The sequence below is a fragment of the Brassica napus genome, chromosome C5 (genome assembly GCF_020379485.1).
Source record: "Brassica napus cultivar Da-Ae chromosome C5, Da-Ae, whole genome shotgun sequence".
Classification (NCBI taxonomy): Eukaryota; Viridiplantae; Streptophyta; class Magnoliopsida; order Brassicales; family Brassicaceae; genus Brassica; species Brassica napus.
Genome location: NC_063448.1, coordinates 35238788 through 35262790, shown reverse-complemented (window position 1 = coordinate 35262790; position 24003 = coordinate 35238788). Strand labels below are relative to the sequence as shown.

General features: G+C 39.6%; 1 protein-coding gene across 1 annotated transcript; it reads left to right on the top strand.

The window, feature by feature from the left end:
* Positions 1-534: 534 nt before the first annotated feature.
* LOC106368364 (probable serine/threonine-protein kinase At1g09600) lies at positions 535-3887 on the top strand. Its single transcript, XM_013808311.3, has 7 exons — positions 535-1837; positions 1916-2200; positions 2278-2595; positions 2679-2906; positions 2997-3097; positions 3179-3518; positions 3613-3887. The coding sequence occupies exons 1-7, from the start codon at positions 1397-1399 to the stop codon at positions 3778-3780; spliced, it is 1881 nt and encodes a 626-aa protein (XP_013663765.1). The 5' UTR covers positions 535-1396; the 3' UTR covers positions 3781-3887.
* The last annotated feature ends 20116 nt before the right edge of the window (positions 3888-24003 follow it).

Genomic DNA, 24003 nt, shown 5'->3' with positions numbered 1-24003 from the left:
CTTTTTATATTTTTTGTTAATATAATGTTCCCTAGTAATTGGATTTGGACCAACATTTTTTTTAATTGATTCTTAAGTTGTCACGTAAGCTAAATTGTCATCCTAATTAAATGACACATAAGTAGAGTCTCTTTTTAATTAATACAAACTTAAGGTTACAACTTTTTAAATGATTCTCAATTAGTATATAGAGGATATATATACATAACATTTTTATATTTTTTATTTGAAAATTTTATCCTTTGATTTTCCAGTATTAAATTTAAGAAAATTTATATGTCATATAAAATACTAGTAGAGAAATAATGTTAATGAGGAAGACATACTTTTGTAAACCAATTATATTGGTTTAATGGTTGATAGCTGATAACTCCCTCGTTTGATTTGATTTCAAATGGAAACAAATCTGATTTTATTTAAAAGTTGTCATTCTGTTTTAACTTTTATTTATAACCGACCCGGTTTATTGATAACTATTATTTATTTCAAAATATAGTTTCCATTTGTGTTTTGCATCAATAACTACATATAAGCTATTTTCAATGAATTTCATTAGATGAATCAAATATTCTAGAGGAATTATAAAATTTTGAGATTTCACTATTATTTGTTTATGAATTTTTAAAATCTGAGTAGAATCTATTGTTATTGGAGTGAAGAATTTTAAATCCCAATCAAAATGCTTTATTATTAGAAAAGTTTAGTTTTCATTGATTTTAAGATTATATTAAAATCTATTAGTATTGAGATGTAATTTTTTTTTTTTTACTTATAAGATTCAATTTTGAGAATATCATATATATCCATAAAAATTTTAAAATCTATGTAATGAAATAAATTCACATACAAAAACACACAAAATTGAAGAGCGAAATAATACAAATCACAACTTTATTACTACAATCCCATTTTCATGCAAACAGTTTGAAGTATTTGGATTTTTTCTAAATAAAGAAAAAGAGAAATAACAAATTTGTGTGTTGTCCCAAGATTGAAGGGTTCTCCTGATTTTACTCTAATGCAAACCATATCTTGCATCATTTGTTTTCCATCTCTCTATTGACAATCTTTCTTTTCCTTATTTCCCCCGGATTTTCCGTTTTGTTGAACCGCTGCTGCAACTATGATTCTCAACATTTGTTTGCTCTTGAATAGTAAAACCTTGTTGCGTTTGTTTCTATAGAATTCGCCAACTTCTTCACCAAATTCACAATCTTTTTGGGGTTTAGAAGAACCCCTTTTGGTTTCTTGCCGCAAAAACTTAGATTTGCATTCATCTTGATTAATCTGTCCAAGTGATAGAGATCTTTGATGCTTAGGGATCTTGGTGCAAGGTCATGTTTTAAATCATTGTAGAGTAGTAGGATATTGCGTAAACCAAGGCAGAGTTATTATTATGGGCTGCATTTGCTCGAAAGGAGCAGCAGAGGAAGCAGACGATCTTTCATCTCATCGTCATCAGAAAGGAAAAGAGTATTGGAACAAATCTTCCTCGGTGCAACTAATTGCTCCTCTGCCTTCAAATAAAGATGATTTCTCGCACAAGGCCGTAGATGGAAGCTCTGGTGGTGGACGAAGAGCGAGCGGTTTGATTGTTCCTATAGATGATAGTCACGATGGTAAAACAACGATCATAGAGAGACCTTCGAGGTCTCATCGAGGAAGAAGAGTTTCAGACAATGGCAAAGGAGGAGGATTGATTATTTCGAAAGTACCTCGTAGCGCAGAAGCAGAGCTTATTGCTGCTGGATGGCCTTATTGGTTAACCTCTGTTGCAGGGGAAGCCATAAAAGGTTGGGTTCCTCGCCGCGCAGATTCGTTTGAGAAGCTTGACAAAGTTAGTAGTCTCTTTCAACTTTTCATTTGTCTGAATCATACATTGTATTGGTTGTAATGATACTGTAACTTTTTGCAGATAGGACAAGGGACTTATAGTATTGTGTATAAGGCTCGGGATCTTGAGACGGGCCAAATAGTGGCCATGAAGAAGGTGCGGTTTGCTAACATGGATCCGGAAAGTGTGAGGTTTATGGCGAGAGAAATCAACATTTTGCGCAAACTAGATCATCCAAATGTTATGAAGCTTAAGTGTCTTGTCACTTCAAAGCTATCAGGTAGCTTGCATCTTGTTTTTGATTACATGGAGCATGATCTTTCAGGTCTCGCCCTTAGGCCTGGTGTCAAATTCACCGAGCCACAGGTACTTTAATAAAAGCTTCCTTCAACAACTCACCCACCCATATTGAGTCCTCTGGCCACTATTTTCTGTTTTTTTAGATCAAGTGTTTTATGAAACAACTACTTTGTGGACTTGAGCATTGTCATAGCCGCGGAATTCTTCACCGTGACATCAAGGGTTCGAACCTCTTGGTGAACAATGATGGTGTTCTCAAGATTGGAGATTTTGGTCTAGCCAGTTTTTATAATCCGGATCACGAACAGCCGCTTACTAGCCGTGTAGTCACCTTGTGGTATAGAGCACCTGAGCTTCTACTGGGATCTACAGACTATGGACCAGGCATTGATCTCTGGAGCGTTGGTTGTATTCTAGCAGAACTCTTTGTAGGTAAACCAATCATGCCAGGAAGAACTGAGGTGAGTTTTTTTTTAGATTCAGATTATTTGTACTGCTTCTTTAGCCTATAACCATTGATTTTAAACTGATTTGTATCTTGCAGGTGGAGCAAATGCATAAGATCTTTAAGCTGTGCGGTTCACCATCCGAAGACTTTTGGGAAACGACAAAGTTCCCACAGGCGACAAGTTACAGACCGCAACATCCTTATAAGCGTGTCCTACTAGAGACGTTCAAGAACTTACCATCTTCTTCTCTAGCTCTACTTGATAGGCTTTTATCTGTGGAACCAGAGAAAAGATGTTCAGCTTCTTCTACTCTATTGAGTGAGGTAATGTGCCCACTTCTTTTTTTGTTAACATTCTTTATTCGCCTCCTGAAGATTGCTACTGACCAGTGATTAACTTATTCATCTCTCTAGTTCTTTACAACCGAGCCACTCCCTTGTCACATCTCAAGTTTGCCCAAGTATCCTCCAAGCAAGGAACTTGATGCAAAGAAGCGCAATGATGAAGCAAAAAGGTGAGTATGCAATGAGAGGTCCATGAATGATGCATGATCAGAGAGATCCTAAACAAACTTTTCATTTTTGCAAAATTTCAGGAAGAAAGCAGAAGCTGTGAAGTGGCGTGGACACGAATCTGCGAGAAGAGGTGGAAGAGACTCCAAGGTAACACCGGAGTTCATGGCTTCAGGGCACTCTAATGTCTCAATCAACACCCCATATGGGTTCAAGAAAGAGAATGGAAGAGGAAAGCTCTTTTCTGCTTCAAGTTCAGTGATCCATCCAAGCTTAACCGCAACATTGAATAAGAATAAAACCTCTAGGAGCAGTGTAGGAGAGGTGAGAGCTAATCGTTCCAACAATGTGCCTGTTATAACAGGGGGCTATTCATCTAGCTCTTCGCAAAAGGAAAGTGTACCATCACGAGAACCCACAACGGTAATAACTGAATTGATTTCAACTCTTTAGCTCTTCTTCCTTCCTTCCTCTTAAATAATGGACTCTGAGATGTTTTCTTGATATATTGTTTCAGAGATATATGCGAAAGAAGAACAGAATGCACTGTTCGGGTCCGTTGATGCCTCCTGGTGGCAACATTGAAGACATGATGAAAGATCACGAGAGACGAATCCAAGAAGCTGTACGCAAGTCCCGCCTTGAGAAATCTGTAACAAAGAAATCTGTTAAAGCATGTGCTTAAGCAATTAAACAAGATAGAAATTGATGATACACGAACTAGATGATTTCATAACTTTGAGTCACAGATTGCCTCCCAAGTTCTATTATGGCAAACCTATGTTTCACGCTCTGGCCCTCTCTATCTCAGCTATTTCTTTTGGTTAGGGAAGCAAACAGATGTGCATATTAAGAACTACTCCTTTAGTACAAGTCAATTTATAGATAAAAGTTATACATTTGGCTTAGTAGAGAATATATATATATATATATATATATATATATAAAGCCTTAGTTCTCTTAGAAACTTGGCATCAACTTCAAAACATAAACGTCTACGTATCCAGCTTGGGTTTCCGGCTAAGCTCTGAGTATTGACCGCCAATTAACTGCAAATCCCTTGCCACAAGTTTTCTGGTGAAGCTCCGCATATTAAATCGGAGCTGCAAGCGGCAACATGCCAGTAATCTGATTCGATCTTTTCTCTGAGCTGATGTAGCTGCCAACCGGCATAACCAACAAAGAATCTGAAGTCCTGTGGCTTAAGAATTCCCTTTTACAAGTACTGCAGCTTCATCCAAGGTGTTCCGAGCACCAAAGTTTAGTCCCGGCGTGACTTCTTCAAACCTATGTATCTTGGTTTTCAACAGGATGTGAGAACGTTTTTGGTTGCCCGAAACCAATCATATAAATTTCTTCGATAAAAATAATAATACGAATTACTAGAGAAAAAATATACAAAATAAACTAATAAATAAAATAATTTTTATTTTTATTTCAAAACAGTTATTAGTAAAGTTTTTACTATTAAATTTTACAAATATTTTTAAATAAAGTGATTAAATTACTTAATTTTTATGCCATAATCAAACAAAGATTAAATTTTATCAACTTTACATATTTGAAAATATTTTAATAATGCATTCAAAACTATAACCACCAACCAATCTAATTACTCTAATTATTTAATAATTACCCATTTTTATATTTTTGTTACTTAGGAAACCATGTTTTCATTATATTTCCATGTTTTTTTAATTCTAACTATCAGATTTCTTTGTTTTTATAATTACTAGATTCTTTAACCGCGCTACGCACAGTTTGTATTTATTGCTCTTTTACTTTTATTTTTCAATTGGTTAGTTTTGTATTTATTGTATCGAATTCAATTGTTTTTGTCTTCAATTTTTACATGTGTTAATTGTAATTTTAAAATCTATAACTTGGCATATTTATCTATTCATTTAAAATAGTATTCGGTTATTTGGATCATTGTAATCTGACCAAAATTCTGTTATCTTAATATATTTTTCTATATTTGAATAAAAAGTACTACTAAGAAATTAAATAAAAGACATATTTTTGCTTATTTGGTTTTCTTTGTTCCATGTTAAACTACACCTAGTTTTGATGTGAATTTTTTTTGGTCATATTTGCAAGGGTTTATTTGCCAAATAAACAAAAAAAATGAATTTAGATTTTTAAAAAGATTGTAGAGTGAGCTTTCCCTATTTGCAATGTGTGTTTAAATTTTTCTGTAACTTTTTCTTTTGAAATTATAATGTATGTTATTTATATGATTTAGATGACATGAGGGTGAGTTAACTATATGTTTTCTTTTTCTCTGGAACCATTAATATCAAAGTATAGCCATTATAGACATGTTGTAATGTGTTAGAAAAAACAAAGACTTATTCTAATATTCATAAGAAATATAAAGTTTCAGGTGTTGGTAATCATCTTCACTGCTTCAGCTGTGTTGCAGGACCTTCGAAGCAAGGTAAATATACTTTTCTTATAAGACAAACACAATTAGAATTATTGTATCTCTGAGTTTCCACAAACCATCTAAACTAATTCCCACTAAACATGTTTTGACAAACAAAATCAACCTTAAATGTTAATATACTAAAGTTTCCTGGTTATTTGTGGTGGCTTGTTATTTTGTATTCTTTTTGTACTGTCTCTTCGCTATTTAGACAAAAATTTGTTTAATTGAAACTTCCACGCATTGTTAACTTTTGAGCTCTATATCACTTTTAAGTATACACACATCTAAAATACATAGATCCTTTACTTTTCCAGAATAAAATATTCCTTAATTGTACTCGAATTGGAAAAAAAAAGTTGAAAGGACATAGTTTCATTGACACCAAATTTGGATGCTGCAAATGTGCCATTGCATTGCTTTGGTGATGGTATTGAGGAAGAGGTCCTGGTATCTTGTAACGCTTGTTTCTCAAATCATCTGCAATTAAAAGGACCATTGTATCTGGGGCATATGAATTAAACATCAGATATAATAGGACTAATAATCTTTTGGGTTAGAAAGCAGGAAAATGTTAGTTTTAGGAGCTATGCAGGTGAAATAATTACCTTGATCTGTTCACGGAAACGTTCCTTATTTTCCATATGTAACATTGGATCTTATGTGTTCTAAATGCTCCTGGTAAAGAAAAAGGGATAAAATTAAACATGCAAGTAAGTAATACTATAACAATCAAATTCTGAACAAATACGAACGAATGACTCCATGTTTGTTGTGGAGTCAGAACATAATATTTCTTTAATGTCAAGAAATTTGATATCTTTGATAGATTTATCTTCTTCTCTTAAAGTTCACCTCTGAAAGAACGATAAGGAAACAAAATTGGTCCCTTTGCACACCAATCTTGAGAACCATTTCATGATCTTATCTCTTCTCAATCTGTAGAAATATTGCTAAAATGTAAAGAACTTTATAAGCCATCGTGTAACCCCTTAACTTTTTTTTGTGTAGCTTAAGGGTGGATTTCAACTTACTTGGAGGACAGTTTTAATACCCGAAATCATATTTTGTTGCTACACCTAACACAAAACTTGAAACTTAATTGAAATTTACTCAAATGAAACAGTTAACAACATACCAAGAGAAGTTGGATCAATTTTTCTTTTTTTGTCACGGTTAACATTGCTTCTAGATGCGCTATGGGTAACATAATAGGTATATATATTTATTTTGAAATAATAAGAAGGAGAGAAGACTTCATCCCAATCTTGTTGAACTCATGGAACTCCCCGATCAAGGGGCTCTTTAGAAGCGAAACTGCCATTTGTGTCTGAACAGGACTGTCGAGCTTAAGTGACATGAATGTGGAGATCAAAACCAGAGAAGTCACAGCCTCTGATGGCTTCAAAATCCAAGACCAAGAAACCAAATTTCTCGAACTAAACAATCAGTTAGACCACAAGACGCGCTTCCATAGTTAAATTCTAGATAACATGAACATAACAACAATCTGAAAAATAAAGAGATTAAATCAAGCGTGAGTGATATACACACAAAAATCAAAACTTTATGCAATTAACTAATAGAGAATCATCTAAAGCTAAGAAAATAAAAAGTAACGGAAACAAATGTTGGTGTGTCTTCTTTTTACAAGGCAATTAATATTTCTTTACAAAGCATTCATTGTTTTAGTGTGTATACAAAAACAATCTAACAATCATCCGAGATTAATGCTATTAATCATGCATGATTGCTCTTGTTAATGAATCAAAAAGAGAAAAAGGATCGAACTTGAAATGGCATATAAACTAATTGAAATCTTTAAGACCTAGAAATCAAATCACATAACAACCAAGAGCAAGAGAAGAGACTCACCAAACGAAAATGACGCAACGGAGAGGGAGGGAGCTCGATAACGAATACAGTTGAGGAGATTAAGAAAGAAAAGCCAACTCGGTCCGAGTCGACTCAGGAAGGTCTCTCTTGCTTTGAAGCTGTTCTTTCACTTATCATCAAGTAAATTATAATATTTGCAGAGTTCAACCCTCAGCTTCTGCCTTTTCTATAGATTATGGAAAGTGATAATCTTATTAGAACCTTTGTACAATACTTATACACGTAGAGCGTAGGGTTTAAGAGAAGAGTAATTACATAGAGATCCTTAACTATCTATATTCACATATATATCTAATACGCCCCCTCAAGATGGAGGGGCTGTTGTCACTCCAATCTTGCTGCAAGCTTGATGAATATGATTCCTCGGGAGTGGTTTCATTAGTGCATCTGCGAGTTGAACTCTACTGGAAACATGTGCAACTCGTAACTGTCCAGCCTGTATCCTGTTACGCATGAAGTGGTAGTCTAAGGCGATATGTTTCATATGTGAGTGAAACACCGGGTTTGCGCACAGATACGTGGCTCCAATATTCTCACAATATATGACTGGTGCTATAGGAAGATCAATGCACAGATTGGAGAGCAAGGAGCATAGCCAGGTTACCTCTGAAGCTGTATTTGCAACCGCTCTATATTCTGCTCCCGTTGATGAACGATCAACTCCTTTCTGCTTCTTATAAGACCACGAAACTGGGTTTCTTCCTAGGTAGATGATGTAGTCAATTGTTGAAACGTAATCATCCTTGCCCCAGCCCAATCTGCGTTGGAGTACGCATGTAACGCCAGTGGAGTGTTCTTGTGGAAGAAGATGCCATGACTGCGAGTGCCAGCCAGATATTGTAGTACACGTTTTGCTGCTTGCCAATGCTCCATAGTCGGCTGATGCATGAACTGTGATAGACGTGTAACAGCATAGGAGAGGTCAGGTCTGGTGAAGGCCAAATACTGGAGGCTACCAACAAGAGAACGATAAGGGGCAGCATCAGCTAGAAGGTTTCCACTAGCAAGCGTCAGTTTCGGTGAAGTTGGTAATGGCGTGGAGACTAGCTTGGCATCTCCCATGTTATGTTTACTGAGTATATCATTGACATACTTCCTCTGCATTAGATGAAGTCCTTGAGGTGTCCTGTTCGCTTCGATTCCCAAGAAGTAATGGAGATCAACCAGATCTTTTATAGAGAATCTTTTAGCAAAGGATTGTATGACTTGTTGAACAACTGCTGAGTCACTGCCAGTTACCAGTATGTCATCCGACATATACAAGAACATATGTGATAGTGTGGCCATGAGTGTGAACGAAGAGAGATGCCTCAGGGGATGAGTTGATGAAGCCAATCGTGAGAAGATGGTGTTTGAGTGAGAGATACCAAGAGCGCGGAGCTTGTTTTAGACCACAGATTGGCTTCTGGAAGCGACAGAGGTTGTTGGGGCGATATTTATCAATAAAACCAGGTGGCTGCATTATGTAAACAACCTCAGTTAGATCACCTTGGAGGAAGGCATTATTGATGTCTAACTGTTTTAGAGTCCATGAATTTGTCACTGCTATTTCAATGACAAGTCTGATGGTGGTAGACTTAATGACTGGACTGAATGTTTCAGAGTAGTCAACTCCGTATCTTTGTGTGTATCCCTTGGCTATTAGTATGCCTTTGCATCGCTCTTCCTTGCCATTTGCGAGGTACTTTGTTGTAAAAAGCCATCTGCACCCAATTACATTCTGGCGCGGTGAAGGTGGTTCCGGATCCCACATATGATTGACAATATGTGCATCAAACTCTGCTATTGCTGCGTCTCGCCACTCTTTGTCTTTCATTTCTTGAATAATTGTAGTTGGCTCTGAGGAGTGTGCTTTTTTCCTGAAGTGAAGAGTTAATTTATGCACCGGTTTTGAAATATTATTTTTGGCTATGGTTTTCATTTTGTGGATATTTTGTGGTGGTTATGGAACTGGATTTTGTGGTTCACTTGGTTGTACAGACGTGGATGATTGGGTTTGGGAAGTATTTTCTGGTTGTGTTTGCTGAGCTGTGGCTTGCAACTCATTTTGTTCTTGAGCAGTCGGCTCATGGGAAGAGAGGGTTGGCTGAATCATGAGTTGTGATTCATTTTGAGAAAGAGCAGTGGGCTCTGAGGAGGAAGAAGATGATGTAGTTTGAGAGTTAGAAGGTAATACATGAGGATTTGGCGGAGGAGGAGAAGTGTGGTGAAGGTTCTTAGGCCAGGGTCCCATGGATGGCTGTGGCATGACCGGGATTGTTGTAGCTGCAGGGGTTTGAGTATTAGGTGTGGTCGGGTCTGTTGATCACTCACTCTTGATTTGGATTGGATCGGGAACTATGTCTCCACAAAATGGACATGTCTTGACGTATAAATATGGTTTGTATCAGGTTCAAGACAGAAGTAAGCAATCTGAGTAGGAGAATATCCAAGAAATACACATCGCTAGCCGTGATTTGTCCTGAAGCTTATGAGCATTGTATGGCCTTAACCAAGGAAAGAATAAGCACCCAAACACTCTCAGCTTATCATAGTTTGGTATTACTCCAAACAGTATCTGAAACGGAGATTGCATCGAGAAAGTTGGTGTGAGGAGACGGTTGATTAAGTAAACGGCCGCTGAGAAGAAAACGTCCAATACTCATTTGGTAGTGATGTTGTGGAGAGCAAGGTAAGCCCAGTCTCTACAATGTGGCGGTGTTTTCTCTCTGAGAGGCCATTATTTTGTGGTGTATGCGGCGGAGATGTCAAGTGAGTGATGCCATTTGTAGTTAGAAAGCTTCTCAAATCGATGTACTCGCCCCCATTATCTGAGAACAATGTTCCAATGGCCGACTGAAACTTCTTTTCTACAAGTGCTTTGTAAGCGGTGAACACCTCTTTCACCTGCGATTTTTGTTTCAAAGGATAAAGCCTTCTATATCTTGAGTGGTGATCAATAAAAACCACATAGTACTTGTAGTTATCGACACAGATAATTGGTGAGGACCAGACATCACTAAAAACATATTCAAGGGGTCGATATGAGACAATGGAAGAGTTTGTAAATGGCAATTTGTGGCTCTTATTAATCAAGCAATCAGAACAAGACAAATGTTTTTGGGTACTAGTAGTAATAGGAAGAGAAAAATGGGAAACAATTGTGTTTAAAATAGAAAAAGAAGGATGGCCGAGCCATGAATGCTATGAAGAGATAGATGTTTTTGGGTTGAAAACGGTGAGCATGGCCATTGGATGAGAGTTTGTAACAGGCCATTCACACAACTCATTCCTAGTCTTGCCTTGGAGTAATGGGATCCCTGTGCTGAGAACCTTCACCTGATATTTAGATGGGAAAAATTCCACCGAAACTGTTAGTGTTACATAGACGATATACGGAGATAAGATTTTTATCAATATTGGGAACACATAGTATGTTTTTCAAGGATAAAGCACGAGTGAGAGTGGGGAGAGTAGATGAACCCGTATGTGTTATTGGTAGGCTTGATCCATCAGCGACCAGAACATCATCTCCACCCTGGTATGGATGATGTAAGGAAAGATTGTTGAGGTCGGAGGTGATATGGTGAGTAGCACCAGAGTCCAGGAGCCAGTTTGTCGCTGTATAAGGCTGGTTCACAGTGATATTAGCACGCGGTTGCTATGGGCGAAAAGGGCTGCTTGCGTGTTGATTGTTCGCAGTTTGTAGGCCCTGGAGCTGAGGACAATGCCTAGCATTGTGTCCTTGAGTGTTACAGAGTTGGCATTTACCCAAATATGGCTTGAATGGGCGTGCATCAGAACGTTGCGTGGGCTGATTGTTCTGATTGTTGTAGGGGTTGTTGTTGTAGGGCTGGTTGTTGTTGTTGTTGTTATGGTTGTTGGAGTAGTTATGTTTCTGTCGGTGTTTCACTGCATTCGTCGATGTTGAGATCATATATGATGTTGTATCATGAACAGAAAGAAGCTGGCTTCATGATTCAACAAGCGCTCATGTATCTCTTTAATACTCGGAGGAGTATCTTTTTCTTAGATCTGATCAACCACAGTCTTGTACTCCTCAGGTAATCCTCCAAGTAGAAGTTCAACTTGATCCTCATGATCATATGGCTTCCCTAAGATTGCAAGTTGGCCAAGCTTGGTGATGGCGCCTTTGAGATACTCATCAATCGACTTAGTTCTTTTGGTGTAGTACTTCAGCTGGTCTTTAAGGTGTTTGATATGTCCCCTACTCGGCTTGGCGTATATCGAGGCTAGCTTTTCCCAGATCTCTGATGCAGTTATCGTGTGTGACATGGTTGGCTGGATCGAGGTGGAGATAGCACCAAGAAGAGCACTGTAAATCAGTTTGTCTTGGCGATTCCAGCGTATGAACTCGGGATTCTCGGTGACAGCATCTCCGGCGGTGAGTGTTGGTGGTGGGACAACATGGTTACTGTCGATATGCTTTGCCAGAGCATAACCATCCAATAGGGCATGAACTTGTAAACTCCACATGAGGTAGTTGGTGCTTGTAAGTTTTGAAACATTTGACATGTTGATGTTCAAAAGCGTGTTGTTGTTGATCGAGGTGGTCTCGGTTGTATTGGTGGAAGAACTCATGGCGGCTAGAGATTGAGAGAAGAAATTTTTTCTAGGTTTAGGAGCGTTTGCTCTGATACCATATAGATTATTGTTGGACCCAGATTTGTCCCTATATCTTTCCCTTCTTTATGTTTGAGTAAGTAAAACATAAGTAACAACATTCCGCAAGAAACGGTTTCGGTATCCCTAAAAATGAGGAAGTTGGTGCTTCATTTGAGGAGCACGTGCAACAACAGACCGAGTTGGACGGAGGCGAGCTCTTCCTATAAAAGGGAGAGACACAGTTCTCGTAAGGTCATTCTGACCAGGATGAAGGAGGCTCTCACAAGAAAAGAACAATAAATACAAAGATATCATATCGCTAGGGAGGAGGATGTTGATGAGACGATCACACGAGTCTGGTTGTTCAAGAAGGAGAGCCCGAGCCCTAAGACCTTGAGCAATACACTTTCTCACCACCTTTCTTAAGAAAGACGCTCGATTCTTTCACGACATCTCTATCTCACTCAACGCTCAACGGAAGCAACAATTACAAGGATTATTCCACGACTATCCTAATTTATCATTATGTCTAAATAATGATTAAACAACTCTCCCACCATGGAATCATTAATCAAGGAGGAAGAAGACATATTACTTTGTCCCACACGTGTGACCATGGGTCAAAGCAACACATGCTCTTTGTGGAGGATGACAAACGGAGTCTACGTTTCTATATTTACCAAAAACAAGGGTTTTCCCACCCTAGGAAACGCGATATAACGAGATTATACTTAGCCAGTTCGAGGTCGAGAGTCGATGAGCTCGAACTCTTGTTCGAGATCTCGATGAGCTTGACGTCTTGTTCGAGACCCCGACGATCCCGACTTCTTATTCAAGAACTGACGAAACCAACATCTCTTTTGAGATGACGACAAGTGAACTACGTTTAGACTTGATCCTGTTATGGGTACGTAGGCAGCTCGATATCGAGCTCAGTCACGATCCTTCGTTGTCCCGATATCTCTATGCTATTCGGCATATGAATATAGTCCATTTTTGTCGACTCATACCTGATTACATCGTTGTGTTCTGAGGAAATCATTGTCCACATCCTTTTTCTTTCCTAGTTTTTACATTCAAACACTATCAAATACTTAGTGTAGATTTTCGAATCTACATTTTGATAGTAAGTATTTGATAGTGTTTTCCAAAAATCTACATTTTCGGATCTACATTTTCGCATCTACATTTTTGGATCTACATTGAGGAGCAAGATTGATACATTCACTCAGGAGCCTGCAAAATCATTCAGAAGCTCCTGGATCAGATTCAAGTCTTATCAGAGAGACTGTCCACACCATGGATTCAATGAAGTACAACTGCTCAGTACTTTCTACAGAGGCATCGCGGTGCAGTACCAGATGGCTCTTGATGCTTCTAGCAATGCGAACTTCAACACCAGGAATCCAGAGGAGGCAGTAAAGGTCATTGAAAACCTAGCATCTAGCAGCAGCACCAAGAACACTGATTTTGAGAGGAAGAGATCTGCCACCATCCTTGGGAATGATCAGATGGATGAGGTGAAGGCAAAGCTGATCAGTGTTCACAAGCTTCTCATGAAACAGGTTTGCTTGGTTGAAGATGCAGAGGCTGTAGACACAGAGGGGAGAACAGAGGAAGCAGATGTGAACTTCATCAGTGGAATTGGATTCCAAGGTTCTGGAAACCAGGGTGTAAACAGAAACTCCTATGGAAATAGGGGCAATTTCAACCAGAGTTCACAGCACCAGAAACCCTACCGCAACAACTAAAACTACAGCAACAACAGAAGTTATGGAAGCTCCTACTACTAGAAGCCACCACTGCCAACTCAAGAGAGCAAGATTGAGGAGATGCTTGATAGAGTTCTCGAGGGACAGCAGCGCATGACAGTGAACTTCAATGGGAAGATTGATTCTGTCTACACCAACCTGAACACAAAGTTTAAGACTTTGAGCACTCATGTGAAGAAGCTGGAGATGCAGGTTGTTGAGACATGAGAAGCTGTTAAGAGGCAGGGAGCCTTGACCAGAGGGTAGAAGATGATGTGGTGAAGCACCACGTGAATGCCATCATTGGGGATGATTTCTGGCAAGTGGTGAAAGAAGAGAAGCTGCAAGAAGGAGATTTCGAAGTATAGAGTCTGATGAGTTTCGGCGGATCGCATTGGTGTCGATCGACGCCAAGCCACGAACATCTGTCGACAGAGGTCATCCAAAATCGATCGACATCCTCTCCTGGACATCGACCGAAAACACCTACGGAATCAACCGCATCTTGCAAAGCCGGAAGGATCATGGCTCACGAGGAGTTCGCAGCAAAACACTCACATCCGCCCAGTCCTGTCTACATAAACATCGATCGACATTCTGACCCCACCATCGATCGACATCAAGAGACCGTCATCGATCGACAACCTCCAGCGCCCATCGATCGATGAGCACCTCTTACGTACCGAGTGCAGATCCCAAAGATAGATGTTGCACGTCTTAATTCACTCAGGCCCAAAACCAAACCTTCAGAAAACCCACCAGAGACCATCAGGACACCTTCAGATGATGGAGTGGATCCTATGGAAGGTGATAGGGTTCCTATGGGAAGAACCCTAAGGAAAATAAAGGAAAAAGTGGCGAAACATCTGAAGAGGTGGGCTAATGAAAAGGAAAAAGAAAGTTTCCGAAAAAGAGTCTTCAAGATTCCTCTAGATAAGCCATTCGATGAAGCTTATTTTACCCACAGATTGTGGATGTTCTTCAGAGAAACTAGAGAGACAGAAGAAGACATTAGGAGAATATTCTGTGAAGCTGGAGAAAAGATGAGGATGAGGATTACATTGAAGAAGAAGAGTGATCCTGGGCAATTTGCAATACCTTGCACGGTGAAGGGTATTGAATTCCCACATGCCTTGTGCGACACAGGAGCATCAGTCAGCATCCTACCTAGGGTTATGGCAGACCATCTGGGTCTGCAGGTGGAGCCTTCCAAGGAATTATTCACTTTTGTGGATTGTTCCCAGAGGAATTCATCAGGAATTGTGAGAGACCTAGAGGTGCAGATTGGTAATGCCCTAGTTCCAGTTGATTTCCATGTCTTGGACATCAAGCTGAACTGAAACTCTTCTCTACTACTTGGGAGAGCCTTCTTGTCAACAGTGGGAGCAGTGTGCAACTTGCAAACCAACCTGTTGTGCCTAATGCTCATAGATCCTCATGTCCACTACAACCTTATTCCAGTCAAGAAGCCACATACGACCCCCATAAGAATCAATGATCCAGGAATCATTGCAGCATGCCACTATGGAGCCGAGTACGAGACATAATACTCGGCGTCGATCAAAACTCACACTGCAACATCGATCGATAGTTCCCATCAGATATCGACCGACACACCAAAGGAAGAATCGGTCGACATTAGTCCAGCAGAATGGGAGAATGACTACTACAATCCCATCATGGCAACACACAACATGCATACGGAGGAGTATGATGAAGATTATGAGGAAGAATGAGCCATAAAAGAAAGAGCGAATCTTGACGAGGAAGATAGAATTCTCCATCATTCCTCTTGGAAAAAGAAGTCGCCATCGATCGACAGATATGGTTCAACATCGATCGACACTCAACCTCACCAACCAAACAACCTTCGAGAATCGACCGACATCACCTACTACCCGAGACAGAGATTACTCAATTGGAAGTTGGCCAGATGATCACCATCACGAGAGCTACGCAGTAGAGACAGCATACCGTGATCAAGGAGCTGGTGAACTTCATGAGGGTTTCACATATGAAGAACTTCTCAACATGCAAAGACGAGATGAAACAGATCAAAATCAAGCAGAAGCTGCTTGGGGAAGAACAAGTTTCAGCCACCGATCGACAGAGCAATCCGTCCATCGATCGACATCAATCCTTCAACATCGATCGACGTTGATCATACCACATCGATCGACATCCGTCCAAAACCAAAAACCACTGTAAGCGAAAAAGATAAATTTGATAACCAGTATCTAACTCAAGACGAATTTGGTATTTTCATGGACCCAGATGGCTACGCAAAAGGAATAAATGGACGCACACTGCACGTATCTCAAGAAGATATCGCAGATATCCTTCAGACAGCCAATGGAGCAGACAATCTGTTCATGTATCAACGCAACATTCCAGAACACCAAGAGAAGTTTACAAAGGAGTTCTATGACACAGCTGGTGGCATATACAAAAGCTTCAAACAAAGGTCTCGCCATCCAACTCAACAATCGGTCGACGTTGACGTCCCAACATCGGTCGACAGACGTCCAGAATTTGGCAGAAGGGCCTTTGATCTTTTCGGTACTAGGAGATTCTACTGGGAAGAAAAAGATGAGTATGGTATCTACAGAGATGATCAGGGATACGCCAGAGATCTAGATGGACACGCCATTCGTGTTCACAGCAAGGATATCAGAAGACTTCTGGAAAGAGCTTCAAGAGATGAGCCAAACTACATATGTCTTCCAGAACATGCTAGCTCATTCACTCAAACAAAGCTAGCACCAGAGATCTACACCAAGGACAAGATCAATGAGATGTTCTATGGAGTCTGTGGGGAACAAGAGAAGAACAAAGAAGCCTTCCAGATGAAACTTGATGGCGACTACTATCCATTGAATGATAGGCAACCCACTATTAGGTACTATTTATTTAGTTTTTATTAATATATTATTTATGTTGGTTTTTAATTATTCCAGGTCATAAAAATAAAAAGAAACAAAAATAGATCCGAGTAGACGATTTCCCTAAGTATCGACCGATGAGACACTGTCGACATCGATCGACAGAGCAGTACCTATATCGACCGATATCAACATCCTTACATCGGTCGACATCCATTCCGGTCTGGTATATCATTATAACTCGTTACATTGAGCACTTATGATTTATTATCACCATAACTCCGACTGAATTTACACTGGGGACAATGTAGTTTAAGTTTTGGGGGGAGGTTTACTCATATTAGTTTATTCATGAATTTAAAAAAAAAAATTCAAACATTAAGTTTCTATTGAGTCAAGAAAGGGATAATGAACTTATTAGATTTTTGCTTGTTATCTAACCACTCTTTACACCATTCTAGAACTTACTGATTGCAGATAGTACTAAAGATACTAAAGTGGATCAACCTGTCAACTATGTTACACTTGCTGAGATTGTTTGAAGGAACCAAAGCTGACCTCCAACACTAAACTTGACACAAATGCTTGTCTTGGGGCTTGGTATACATGAGATCAGTTTCTTCAAACAAATCTGGAAAGTAAAGCCTTGTGTATATAGATTTATCACCCTCTCTCTCTCTATTTTCGAAATATAGATGTAAAAAAAATATTATTATTATATATACATATACATATCTATTAGTGATTTATTAGGAAGGGATTCGAACAGGACTTGGTGGCTACAACCATTAAGGCTTGCTTCATAAGAATTCTATAGGTAAAAGATTAGAACAGGACTTGGTGGCCACAACCATTAAGGCTTGCTTCACAAATAATCCTAGGATATAGGTCAAAAAGAAGTGAACATGACTTGGTGGCAACCACCATTAAAGCTTGATTCATGTAAGCCTGTCCAATCTTGGTCAATGATCTTGCAAATATAAGCAGACTTTGACTAAGAGAGAAAGTTAGTAGAGAGAGAGGATAGAAACTAATGTTTACCTGCAGGTCCAGATACTTGTTTGAAAATCGTTGCATCTTGTGATCGATACTCCCAAGGTAAAGCCTGCACTTTTATTTATGTTAAGAAATGAGGCTGGTAGAGGGGAATGTCAGACAAGATTTGCTAAGTTGTTAGCAATGTGAATTTGGTTGCTAATCTAGGATATGGTATAATGTGCTTTTGTCATTAGGATCTCTTAGATGTGGATTGCAATATTGTAGAGGTGATGATTCTAAGTTTAAAATCGTGTGAGTCCCTGCTATTTTCAAACTTCTTTTAGAAAGACTGCATGTTTATTTTGCTTGAGGACAAGCAAAAGGGTAAGCCTGGGGGAGTTGATAGACCATGGATTTGACCCACTTTCACCCATGGCTTATAGGTGTTTTTACTACTAATTATTATATTATAGAGTCTATTTATTATCATTTGGAGATAAGTGATGATTTTGGAGCATTTTGGAGGAAGCACCCGAGATAACCATCGAGCTCGACCATCGGTCGATATTGAGAAATAAATATCGATCGATGTTCACATCAGAACATCGATCGACAGCGAGGCGCGCAGAAAGCCCGTTCGGTCATAGCCGACTTGAAGCCCAAGCCTTCACCAATTTACAAGATTACCCCTGACGAGTTTTAACCTAATTATATAAGCTTTGCCACCATGTTAGAGGCTGAGTGTGCTTTCTTGTGTTTCTAGTTTTATTACTTTCAGCAAAAGGTTTTAGGATTTTGATAGATTGGAGAGAAGATCCAAAGTTATAATTAGTGATTGGAACTCCATTAATATCTATTTACTATTCTAATGAAGTTTTCTTACTTAATTGCTTTCATGAATTGCTTGGCCATGTCTGAGTAATTCCACTCTTAGATTTTAGGGTTTAAATAGGTTATGAGGGATTAACCCCAACTATAGATTGCTGAGTTGTGATAATAGTCATTAGGATTGTCATTAATTCATGTTTCTAGATTAGCTACCTAAAACTTGCCCTTGGATTGATAGATAAAAGCAATAGCTTCATTCTCATTCTGAAAACATTCTAACTGAGCTAAGTTTATTGCTAAGAGTAAGGCGAGAGCTGATCTAGTGAGCTTAGTAAGCATCATTCAACCCGTGCATAAAGCTTAACTAGAAACACGTCGATCGATATCCATACTGGATAATCGATCGACGGAGTGAAAGGTATATCGATCGATATCCCTATAGGATCATCGATCGACACTACTATTGATCGAACACATTTGTTTGGGTCATTAGATCTAGTTAATAGACAAGTCCAGACATGCGAGAGCTGATTGACTTGTTGATTTAGTAGTTGAGCTTTACATTATCATGCATGCAACTCATTAGGCATCTGTAGGATTATAATCCCAAGTTTCCTGAATAAAAACCCTAAGTCTAGCTATTTCCTTTTAAGCACCAAAACCTCAACCAATCAATCGAACAATTACTTGCTCAACAAAACTGCAAATTTACATTTTAAATCTTAAAACATCCTACTTAACAAATCATATTAGATTCATTAGGTTCCCTAACTCCTTGTGGATTTGATCCCTAAGTACTGCAATTGAACTTCTTATTTGAGAGAGTAAATTCACTCTGAGTGATATCACACATCAACTCCGAAAAACAACATTCCATAGTTTAGAACACCAAAAATTTCAAACAACAAAGTTTCAAAACATAACATAGAGCAAAACATCTTGTGACAGCATGACCAAAAGAGCATTTGGCAATCTCTTACTCCTGCCAAACAGAATAACAACAACAAAGCTGTAAAATCAAGCCATAAACCAAGAGCATAAAAAATTTCTAAACCAAGAGAAGATATTTTATCTTATACATATGGCAGACCAATTTAGGCAGCACATTCTAATGCAAAAACAATTTAAGAAACAAAACTAAAACAATCATAATGGTGACATACCTCTTTCATTCTTTTCAAGTTCTTCAATATCCTCAACGATTTGTGCATTAGTAAGCACTTGTGACTCGCATCGAATGTCTTGTTTTAGGCATTGCTCGGTACACATGAACACCTTAATCATGTAGTGAGTAAGGCTTCTTCGGGATGGGTGATGTGTAGTGTCTTTATATGTTTTTAGCTATAGATTTTGGTCATTTTTAGTGTTTAGGAGTTGCATTTAGATGTCATTAGGTGTTGCATTTGTACATATTGCATACACAGGGGCTGGAGTACACAATCAATAGTTTTGGGGCGAAACCAAGGACTAAACCGTACCAAATAGAAGTTCTGGGGCCAAACACGAAAAGGAGCAAAACTCAGGGACCAATGGTGTAAATATGCAGATGATGGCCATGAATGTGTCGTGAGTCTCAGAGAGTTTGATGTGGAGAAGACTGATCGCTCAACCCTTCTGGCTCGGGCCAAGCTTGATCATTTCAGTACGTAACGCACCCAGCGACCACTTGAGAAGGGATGTGTCCCTCGATCCACTTCTCTCGACGCCCAGCCTACAAACCATGACCCGCGAAGCTTCAATCGATCGAGACACACGAATAAAACTGCTCGAGCCAGCACTCTCGATCCCAGACTTCAACTTTCCAGCCCGACCAGCCTGAATGGGCCGCTTAAAGAATCTGAATGCTCGATGGTGTCCTCTCGGTTCGACCAGCCGCTCCGACGAGGAGAAGAGAGGAGTATGCGCGACGGCGAGACAAGAAGCTCCGACTTGTACGCGGGAGAGACGAAGGCAAGCAGCTGCAGTGGTCGCGACGGAGGAGCTGGTGCAGCGGCGAAGCCCGAGCTCGAGACGCAAGCGCGAGGAAGAAGAAGAAGCTAAACGCGTTTGGCTCAAAACACCAAACGCCAGACGCGGTTTTGCCCTGGTCGCAGCGTTTTGTTAAAACTGCATTTGACCTTTATTTTAATAACCTATAAATACCTGTTAAGAGAAAAAACCCCGAGAACATCTTATCTTATCTTAGTTTTCTGATATATTTTTTTCTCTTAAGAACTTTTGCAAAAGCTTGAATATTTATTATCTTTAAGCAATTTAATCTTGTATTATTTTGATTATCTCTTCTTCTAATCATGATTAGCCTAAAACTAAACCATTGTTTTAAGGTTTTCATGGCGATTAGTGAGTAATCTCCTTATAAACTTATGGGTTAGGTAGATTAGGGTGAAAGGTGGAGGATTAAAGATGCTTATAACTAGATTAATAATGTTTCTTACAAATGAGATGTGCTTAATGATAGAGTAGACTTGATCTCTCTATTTCTAGATCTTGGATTATTTCATGCCCGAAAGGTGTTCGATGAAATGTATGATTGTCTCATATTGTGTTTTGCTGCTTGACCGACAAGAGTCGCTGCATTAAGGGCATTTCGACTATTAGAACTTGTTTGAATCCTTACTTAAGTGTAGTTGACCGACGAAAGTTGATGTATTGATGCATGACTAGTGTATGATTTATTATCACGAGAGTGGATTAACTTATCATTGTGTTCCTAGGTTAAAGAGACTCCTTAGTTCTTTTGGTGTAGTACTTCAGCTGGTCTTTAAGGTGTTTGATATGTCCCCTACTCGGCTTGGCGTATATCGAGGCTAGCTTTTCCCAGATCTCTGATGCAGTTATCGTGTGTGACATGGTTGGCTGGATCGAGGTGGAGATAGCACCAAGAAGAGCACTGTAAATCAGTTTGTCTTGGCAATTCCAGCGTATGAACTCGGGATTCTCGGTGACAGCATCTCCGGCGGTGAGTGTTGGTGGTGGGACAACATGGTTACTGTCGATATGCTTTGCCAGAGCATAACCATCCAATAGGGCATGAACTTGTAAACTCCACATGAGGTAGTTGGTGCTTGTAAGTTTTGAAACATTTGACATGTTGATGTTCAAAAGCGTGTTGTTGTTGATCGAGGTGGTCTCGGTTGTATTGGTGGAAGAACTCATGGCGGCTAGAGATTGAGAGAAGAAAATTTTTCTAGGTTTAGGAGCGTTTGCTCTGATACCATATAGATTATTGTTGGACCCAGATTTGTCCCTATATCTTTCCCTTCTTTATGTTTGAGTAAGTAAAACATAAGTAACAACACTCCGCAAGAAACGGTTTCGGTATCCCTAAAAATGAGGAAGTTGGTGCTTCATTTGAGGAGCACGTGCAACAACAGACCGAGTTGGACGGAGGCGAGCTCTTCCTATAAAAGGGAGAGACACAGTTCTCGTAAGGTCATTCTGACCAGGATGAAGGAGGCTCTCACAAGAAAAGAACAATAAATACAAAGATATCATATCGCTAGGGAGGAGGATGTTGATGAGACGATCACACGAGTCTGGTTGTTCAAGAAGGAGAGCCCGAGCCCTAAGACCTTGAGCAATACACTTTCTCACCACCTTTCTTAAGAAAGACGCTCGATTCTTTCACGACATCTCTATCTCACTCAACGCTCAACGGAAGCAACAATTACAAGGATTATTCCACGACTATCCTAATTTATCATTATGTCTAAATAATGATTAAACAACTCTCCCACCATGGAATCATTAATCAAGGAGGAAGAAGACATATTACTTTGTCCCACACGTGTGACCATGGGTCAAAGCAACACATGCTCTTTGTGGAGGATGACAAACGGAGTCTGCGTTTCTATATTTACCAAAAACAAGGGTTTTCCCACCCTAGGAAACGCGATATAACGAGATTATACTTAGCCAGTTCGAGGTCGAGAGTCGATGAGCTCGAACTCTTGTTCGAGATCTCGATGAGCTTGACGTCTTGTTCGAGACCCCGACGATCCCGACTTCTTATTCAAGAACCGACGAAACCAACATCTCTTTTGAGATGACGACAAGTGAACTACGTTTAGACTTGATCCTGTTATGGGTACGTAGGCAGCTCGATATCGAGCTCAGTCACGATCCTTCGTTGTCCCGATATCTCTATGCTATTCGGCATATGAATATAGTCCATTTTTGTCGACTCATACCTGATTACATCGTTGTGTTCTGAGGAAATCATTGTCCACATCCTTTTTCTTTCCTAGTTTTTACATTCAAACACTATCAAATACTTAGTGTAGATTTTCGAATCTACATTTTGATAGTAAGTATTTGATAGTGTTTTCCAAAAATCTACATTTTCGGATCTACATTTTCGCATCTACATTTTTGGATCTACATTGAGGAGCAAGATTGATACATTCACTCAGGAGCCTGCAAAATCATTTAGAAGCTCCTGGATCAGATTCAAGTCTTATCAGAGAGACTGTCCACACCATGGATTCAATGAAGTACAACTGCTCAGTACTTTCTACAGAGGCATCGCGGTGCAGTACCAGATGGCTCTTGATGCTTCTAGCAATGCGAACTTCAACACCAGGAATCCAGAGGAGGCAGTAAAGGTCATTGAAAACCTAGCATCTAGCAGCAGCACCAAGAACACTGATTTTGAGAGGAAGAGATCTGCCACCATCCTTGGGAATGATCAGATGGATGAGGTGAAGGCAAAGCTGATCAGTGTTCACAAGCTTCTCATGAAACAGGTTTGCTTGGTTGAAGATGCAGAGGCTGTAGACACAGAGGGGAGAACAGAGGAAGCAGATGTGAACTTCATCAGTGGAATTGGATTCCAAGGTTCTGGAAACCAGGGTGTAAACAGAAACTCCTATGGAAATAGGGGCAATTTCAACCAGAGTTCACAGCACCAGAAACCCTACCGCAACAACTAAAACTACAGCAACAACAGAAGTTATGGAAGCTCCTACTACTAGAAGCCACCACTGCCAACTCAAGAGAGCAAGATTGAAGAGATGCTTGATAGAGTTCTCGAGGGACAGCAGCGCATGACAGTGAACTTCAATGGGAAGATTGATTCTGTCTACACCAACCTGAACACAAAGTTTGAGACTTTGAGCACTCATGTGAAGAAGCTGGAGATGCAGGTTGTTGAGACATGAGAAGCTGTTAAGAGGCAGGGAGCCTTGACCAGAGGGTAGAAGATGATGTGGTGAAGCACCACGTGAATGCCATCATTGGGGATGATTTCTGGCAAGTGGTGAAAGAAGAGAAGCTGCAAGAAGGAGATTTCGAAGTATAGAGTCTGATGAGTTTCGGCGGATCGCATTGGTGTCGATCGACGCCAAGCCACGAACATCTGTCGACAGAGGTCATCCAAAATCGATCGACATCCTCTCCTGGACATCGACCGAAAACACCTACGGAATCAACCGCATCTTGCAAAGCCGGAAGGATCATGGCTCACGAGGAGTTCGCAGCAAAACACTCACATCCGCCCAGTCCTGTCTACATAAACATCGATCGACATTCTGACCCCACCA

Excerpts from the sequence above, each read along its gene's own strand:
- LOC106368364 (XM_013808311.3), top strand. The coding sequence starts at position 1,397 with ATGGGCTGCATTTGCTCGAAAGGAGCAGCAGAGGAAGCAGACGATCTT. Across the intron at positions 2,907-2,996 it reads CTTCTACTCTATTGAGTGAG|TTCTTTACAACCGAGCCACT; the intron begins GTAATGTGCCCA and ends TCATCTCTCTAG. Across the intron at positions 3,519-3,612 it reads CATCACGAGAACCCACAACG|AGATATATGCGAAAGAAGAA; the intron begins GTAATAACTGAA and ends ATATTGTTTCAG.